The sequence below is a fragment of the Etheostoma cragini genome, chromosome 10 (assembly GCF_013103735.1).
Source record: "Etheostoma cragini isolate CJK2018 chromosome 10, CSU_Ecrag_1.0, whole genome shotgun sequence".
NCBI lineage: Eukaryota > Metazoa > Chordata > Actinopteri > Perciformes > Percidae > Etheostoma > Etheostoma cragini.
Window position 1 is genome coordinate 24839664 of NC_048416.1, and position 7684 is coordinate 24847347.

Below are 7684 nucleotides of genomic sequence, written 5' to 3' on the forward strand. Positions count from 1 at the left end.
CACAAAATATAGTTGGGGCAGCTGTGGCTCAGTGGTAGAGCGGTTGCCTGCCAATTGGAATTGTGGAGGTTCAATCCCTGGCCCTGCAGTCCCATGTCGAAGTGTCCTTGGGCAAGACACTGAACCCAGAGTTGCCTCCGATGCTGCGCATCAGAGTGTGAATGTGTGTGAGTGTGTATCTGATGGGCAGGTGGCACCTTGTACGGCAACCTCGGCCTCAGTGTATCAATGTGTGTGAATGGTAAATGTTTCCTGTAAACCATGTAAAAGCGCTTTGTGTAGTCGTTAAGACTAGAAAAGCGCTATATAAACACAGCACATTTGCATTTAATATGTCGTAAAAAGTCACAGTATTTCAAAAAAGTTACCAACAATCATAGTTGGGATGTTGAAAAAAGTTACAAATCAGTAATAGTATAGTATGTGGAAAATACTCACAAAAAAGTCACAGTATAGTATGTCGAAAAAAGTCATCTTATAGTATAATTCACAAAAATTTTTGTTTAGTATGTTGTAAAAAGTCATAGTATAGTAAGTCAAAAAAGTTAACAATGATCATAGTATAATATGTGGAAAATACTAACAAACTTGTCATAGTATAGTATGTGGAAAAAAGTCATGGTATAGTATGCTCAAAAATGTAATCATGTAGTATGTCGTTAAAAGTCATAGTATAGTATGTTGAAAAAAGTCAGTAGGATGCGACAAAAAGTCATGGTATAGTATGCCGAAAAAGTCATAGTATTTTATGTTGAAAAAAGTTATGGTATAGTATGTTGAAAAAAGTCATAGTATAGGATGTTGAAAAAAGTCAGTAGGATGCGATAAAAAGTCACAAAAAAGTCATGGTATAGTATGTCGAAAAAGTCATAGTATTGTATGTTGAAAAAAGTTATGGTATAGTATGTTGAAAAAAGTCACAGAAAAGTAATCGTATAGTACATCGTAAAAAGTCCAAAAGAGTCATGGTATAGTATGTCCAATAAATGCTAGTGTAGTATGGCTTTCAAAAGTCATAGTTTAGTATGTCCAAAAAAGTCAGAAAAACGTAATGGTATACTATGTCAAAAAAAGTAATTGTATAGTATGTCGTATAATGTCATAGTATAGTATGTTGAAAAAAGTCAGTAAAACATGTCAAAAAGTCTTACCATAGACTGTCAAAAAACTCATAGTATAGGTTTACAAAAAAGTTACCAACGACCATAGCATAGTATATTGAAAATAAGTAATAGTATAGTATGTTGAAAATACTCACAAAAAAGTCATAGTATAGCATGTCGAGAAAAGTCACAAAAAAGTAATCTTATAGTATAATTCACAAAAATAGTCACAGTATAGTATGCCAAAAAGTCATAGTGTTGCATGTTTAAAAGGTTATTGTATAGTAAATCAAAAGAAGTCAGTATAGTATGCCATTAAAGTCCTAAAAGAATCACAGTACAGTATGCCATACAAGAAAATCATAAAAATTAATAGTATGGCAAAGCAAGTCATAAAAAGTCCAAGTATTATATGCCATAAAAAGTCATAAAAGTTTTTTTTTTTAAAGTCATAATATAGTATGTCAAAAAAAAGGTGGAAAAAAGTCAGTGTAAAAAAAATGTATGCTAAATCAAAAAACAGTCATTAAAAGATTCATAGTATAGTATGTTGTAAAATTGTCACAAAAAAGTCATAGTATTTAGTAAATAAAAAAAGTAATAGTAAAGTATGTCATAAAAAGATAATAGTATTGTATATCATAAAAAGTCACAGTACAGTATGTCACAATCCTGTGTTGGCACAGGTGAGAACTGAAACAGTCGCTTGTGCTCTGAGTCCATAGCCACATTGACCAGTTACAAGTTGACCACTCTAAAAAGAACTTACCCATGTTATATTTCATTTGTCAATATTTGCCCACTCTTCTTTACAGGTGAATCTAAGATGGAGCAGAACCCTGTCACACCCTGTAGCCCACCACCATGTTCCTCCTTCTCTGTGACCACCCAGCCAACTCCCAGGAGTGACTTATTTCCTCCCCTGCCCACTGATCCGTCTCCTGCTACTCTAGCTACCCGCTCTCCAACGCCACCGCCTGAACCTAGACAGCCTGCACCTTCACTCTCCAAAGAAGAGGAGTGTGAGGCACAAGGAGCCTCTGAACTGAAGCACAGGACTCCCAAAAAAGACCTGCTGGAGATTGACCGTTTCACAATCTGTGGTAACCGCATCGACTAACCAGCGGCAGCCGCTGATGTAGCAAATAACCACTCAGGAAAGACGGAGAGCAAATGGCCCTTCAGCCCAGCTCTCTAGGCCAACAGCAGCAGAAAGCGGAGTATTTATTAAAGTCAGTGGCAATACAGTAAGTTATTGTGAACATAGACGATCCTGCCGTTGTTGAAGCTTGAAGTCGAGAAGTTTGGCAAAGAAAACTTCAGCTGGCTGATAAACAACTGAAGAGAGAGCGAGAGTGTGGCAGCTCAATATTCTGAACTGTCATGTTAGTGTGTGTGTGTGTGTGTGTGTGTGTGTGTGTGTGTGTGTGTGTGTGTGTGTGTGTGTGTGTGTGTGTGTGTGTGTGTGTGTGTGTGTGTGTGGATCGTTAAGTATTTGGTGTGTGTGTGCGAGAGAGAAAGAGAGAGAGAGAGAACACACAAGCACTTCCTGTCTGAGCAGCACTGGGACCAGAAAGAGAGAAACTTCTCAGTTTACTCATTAGCCAAAAAAATAACCATACTTCCGAACTCTTATGTGTAATACCTGAATCAATCTTTATTGCTTCAAGTGTTTTCTCTTTTACCTGATTAAAACAGGTCAAAGTTTGTTTGTTTTTTGTCAGATGTTACAACATCAGATCTAATCCAACATTTCAACACAATTTCCAAGAAAAAGGTAGCCTTATTTTTTTATAGATATATAATCAGACTCTGAGCTTACAGAAATAATTTATCCAAGAAATGTATATCTGCCAAACAACTCGAAAGGCATCTTAGACGTTCCTGTAGTAATAATAATAATAATAATAATAATAATAATAGACATGAAGCCGGTCGTTCCCAATATGAGTGTCAAGACCTGCACAAGTTGTCATAAGATAAATCTAGTGGGTCACAAGGTGATAAAAAAAACATTTATGGCTCACACAGAAAACTTTCTTGTGAGTTACTGCATCATTTTCATCTTTTGGGGGTTTTGAAACTTAAATGAAATACTGAACATAGTATTTGACAAGGGGTCACAATAGACAATGGTTTGTTTTAGGGGTCACATGTTCAAAAAGTTGGGAAACGCAACATTTATAAAAATCAGAGTCAATGCTGCTCAGTCCAGGAATAATTCAAGCCTAAAGTAGAGCATGTTGTTTACACAGCCAACAGCTAGGACCTTTCATTAAAGGAAGCAGTCAGTGTACGCCACTAGCACAAGCTGCCGGTCTAAGGGACGTTGACACTAAATCTGCTGCTTCCACCAGCCGCATACAAATCCAAATGTGTTTCAGAGGTGCAAATAAAACGATGTTGGTTAATAATAATGCTGAGGATAATCTTAATTTTCTTCTTGCTAAGGGAACATTTTTCAAATTGCTTTAAATACAGTATATTAAACAACAAATCATAATCTGAAATCATCTAATCTTTAGAAAAGTGTCATCACTTTGCCCCCAGGGATAATTATTACATCACACATCCTTCACCAATCACCAGTGTCATTTTATTCTAAATATGATATTAAAGTTTTCATTTATTTTAGTCTTGAGAATGTTTGCACTGATGGACCGTATTGTCTTAAATATGACGGGTCAAGTAATCTAATCTTTGTTTACATATTAGAAAAAAGAAGCAATATTTCCACAACAAAATGCCTTTTTTGCATGTGTGTTTTACAATTTGTTTACCTTTGACTGCTAAGATTGAACATGTTCTTTTAGTGCAATGAATAATCCTTAAATACAACCTATAACAATATCCTAACAGTTGTATAATCCAGCTTTCATTTGTCACCCATGTATGTATCAATGTCAGGCCATAATGTTTCAACAGCTATGCCAAATATTTAATTTATGTCAGAACTCAATGACTTTTGTTTCTGATCCAAAGTCGTTCAAGTCAATGAATAATAGTACATTATGTAACACTTCATACTTTGTGCCATCCCTGCAAAGCTACACTTTGCATAGAGTTATTTCAACAGCAACAGTTTTGTGCAGCATGCTGTGTAGTTCTAGCTGAATTATACAGACAAATACATTATTTGTACAAGTTAAAATTGTTGAGGTTCAAATCAAACTAAATGCTGGTAAATTTTAAATAAACTACGACAGAAATTACTTTTCTTTGAGTTAAAATTTCTTCACTCCTAATTTTTTTACTTCTCTGCCCTGTTAATAACATAATGCAACACATGACAGTAATATATTTAAAGGAGCTTTGGAAGAAGCTGCCATGATGTAAAAATATAGGTCAAACCATATCCCGTTGTTCAATTCTGTTTGGAAGAAAAAAGGTTGTTTATATTGGCCATTGCCATTGTAATAGGGAAGATCTATTTTTTGGAGCTGCCAGTTGTGGTATGATATTTTATGCGCATGAAATGTGACTCCCACAGTTCCTTCATGTGGTTTTGGGAACTGTCTCGTCTCCACCGGCCTGAGCTCAGTCTTGTTGTGGTCTGGCTCAGAGTCAGTGTCTCAGTGGTTCTAATCTGGAGAAGATCAATCTGAACCTGACCGAACCACAACTGGACCCAGCTGGGCTCAACCGAGCTAATGGAGACGAGACAAAAGTGTTCTTATGCAAGCAGCGTGGGTCCAGTACACTTCCTGCTTTGTTTCATCAGTTTGGTTCCTTATTTGATTCCTACCTCTTTATTGTATGAAAATGGATAATAAAAGTTTTTCATCAATGGGTTATTTTAATCAATCAATCAACAATTATTTATATAGCACTTTAGAGCAACCAATAAGTATCCAAAGTGCTTTACAACAACAACGAAGGATAAAATATACAGTAAAATCAGAAAAGGTTGCATAGAAACGGCAGAACGAAAGGGAAAATGTCAAAGCGCTACTATGTATTAAAACGGTTTCAGCAGGGTCTTAAAAGTCTAATATTTTGAATTCAAAATTGTTGACCTTAGTTCTAGGTCTTAAATAATTTTTAAACAGGTCTACATTTTCTCATTGAAATGCTACTGCAGCGCTTCACAATGTGTTGTTTTTATTCTGTGTAGTTGTAGTTCTTTATCTGTACTCCAAAAGTAATTTGCTGTATTACAACTATATAACAACTAAGAGCAAGGCTGCGTGAGTCTCTTCGGAACAGATCTTATCTTTCAACTAGGGTGACGTGCAAGTTTAGCGATGTTTCTGGACTCTGACATTGAAGTTTGGGGGTTTCTTTGTGTTGTGATTATAAGTCTCAAATTTAATTTGTAACGGTCTTAAAAAGTCTTAACTTAGACTTGGTGAAACCTGCAGAAACCCTGAAAAAGACATTGCAAATAGGTAAGTTTTGGGTTTGGACTTAAAAATAGCAGCCAGAGCGGTCACTCTCCTGATTGTCACTGCGCCTCACGCACATATTCAAAATATAAGTTTCAGGAACAGGAGTCCTCTTCTTCCAGAAAAAGAAAAGGATATTGAAAAAAGCAAAAGACCGGCTTTTTGAAGTGTGAAGGATTTTCTTTTACATCTTTACATTATATAATTGCCTGTTGTGAGTAGTTCAGTATCTATTCCCTAGTCTTCCCAAACTGTCTATACTTTTCTAATGCACTTAACAAAAAAATCACTGTTTACACCAGCGATGAGCTTGTGTCCTGAGACCAAGCACATCAGTTGAGGTCAGAGTAAATCTGCGGCTGACATTCTTAGAGGGCTAATCTCTTTATAACTGCTAACGACTGAGACAAGCTTTAGCTCAGCTAACAGGAAGTTGTCTTAAAACAGAACAGTAGTAGTAGTACTTGAGAGAGTCCAGACAAACTTTGAGGATGATAGGATGGTAAGCCTACATTCTGACACAGAGCTTAAAGACATCTCACTTCCAAAAGAAAACCAGTTAATGCCACAAAAAAGCAACATGTATCTATAGATTACAGGAAAATCTCTCTGTCTGTGTGTGTGTGTGTTATGCGCATATCTCTTGAACCGTTGAGATATGCACAATGTGGATTTCAAACTTGATGTGTGTCTTACTATGGGCATGAGTAAGTGTGATGCCAAGTTTGACGTTGTTTGGATTAGAAATGCAAAAGATATCGATAAATATATAGATACAATAAGCAAACAGTGGCTTTTGCCACTCTAGCTGCTGGCCACTCACCCTCTCACCCTGAGCAGCTAAAATGTGACATACACCCATACACGTCAAACCACAAAAATGTGCCAGTAGCACTACTACTATCTTTTGCTGCTATTGTATTAAATTGATGTGATTTCGGAGAACTTAATTCCTTCAGAGCGCTGTGCAATGCAAGAAAATCTGTATTTTTTAGAAAATATGTACTTTTGTTTGGATTTTATTTTATGTATCACGTTTTTTTTGGTTCAAATGCAGAGGAAGTCCACAAAAACCCAGCCCACAATTTACAGTGTAAATGTTTTGTATTAATAAGGTGCAGGTACATGTAGGTACAGACAAAGAAACAAGACTAGGAAGCAACATTTGGCCATTTTAGAGGAAAGGAGAACTAAATGATACTATATTTGTTATCATTTAAATACTGGGTTCCTTTGGGATGCAGTACTGGGAAGCAACTTATTGATCCCACCATAGTTTTGGTAGCATAACTGTACATAATTACTTGATAGGTTCTGTGGAAGATCAGTTTTGTTAACACATATATCTAAAACCGCTCTTTTGTGTTCTAGTACTGTTTCTCGGAAATAACCAGTATTTACAACAATACCTAAAGAATAATTTTTCCTCCTTTCTTGCAAAATTGCCAATTGTTACTCCCTTGTTCCCCATAGTCATGTCTTTATTGGTACCTGATTCATACAACAAAATTACACTGCAACTCATGGGCTGTATTTTAAAGTGTATAGTCCTCAGCAAATCACATTTTTTCCTCTTTCGGTGTCTGACTTAAATGTCTGTCCAGCTAAAAGACCCTGCAGGTCTAATGAGTGTGTGTGATCAGTGAAGAAAGGTGCTCAGAATCACTGATCAAACGGTTCCAAACAGGAGTCCCTCTTGTGTCCAGGAGCCGGGGGCCCCATGTGTCCTGCAGAGAGGACAAGGATGTTATTATTCAAAGAGACAGAAACAAAACCCACCTGATCGCTGCTCCACCAATCTCGCCTCTGGGCTGCACCTCAGGTATCCTGTGTCTGCCCTCTGGGTGGAAAAGGGGCCAAGGGTCAGGAAGACAGAGAGCCCCTGTTGGCAGGAGACATGGAAAGTGAACTACTGTAAAGCACGAGAAGAAGTGCATCGTTTTATAATGTAGCTACAGCTGTCAGATAAATGTAGCCCTTAAGATAGTATTTGGGAATATTATACTGTGCTACTTTATACTTCTTTGCTACATTTCAGATGGAAATATTGTACTTTTTATTACTCTATTTATCTGACAGCTGTATCCATTGGACTACATTAAAATGCTGTTCACGTTAATGCCTCGGTGATAAATACAATATCTTAGATGATGATGATGATATTACAAATATATATATATATATGTGTGTATATAT

General features: G+C 36.6%; 1 protein-coding gene across 4 annotated transcripts in view; it reads left to right on the plus strand.

Moving 5' to 3' along the window:
• The window catches only part of tapt1a (transmembrane anterior posterior transformation 1a), a 30550-nt gene extending 27834 nt beyond the window's left edge, over positions 1-2716 (plus strand). For 3 of the 4 annotated variants that reach the window (XM_034884481.1, XM_034884482.1, XM_034884483.1), the window contains one exon: positions 1919-2716. In XM_034884481.1, coding sequence (XP_034740372.1) covers positions 1919-2223 — 305 coding nt within the window. In that variant the 3' untranslated portion in view covers positions 2224-2716. The remainder of the gene's footprint in view (positions 1-1918) is intronic. The other variant, XR_004658375.1, reaches the window with a different exon arrangement.
• Positions 2717-7684: the final 4968 nt, after the last annotated feature.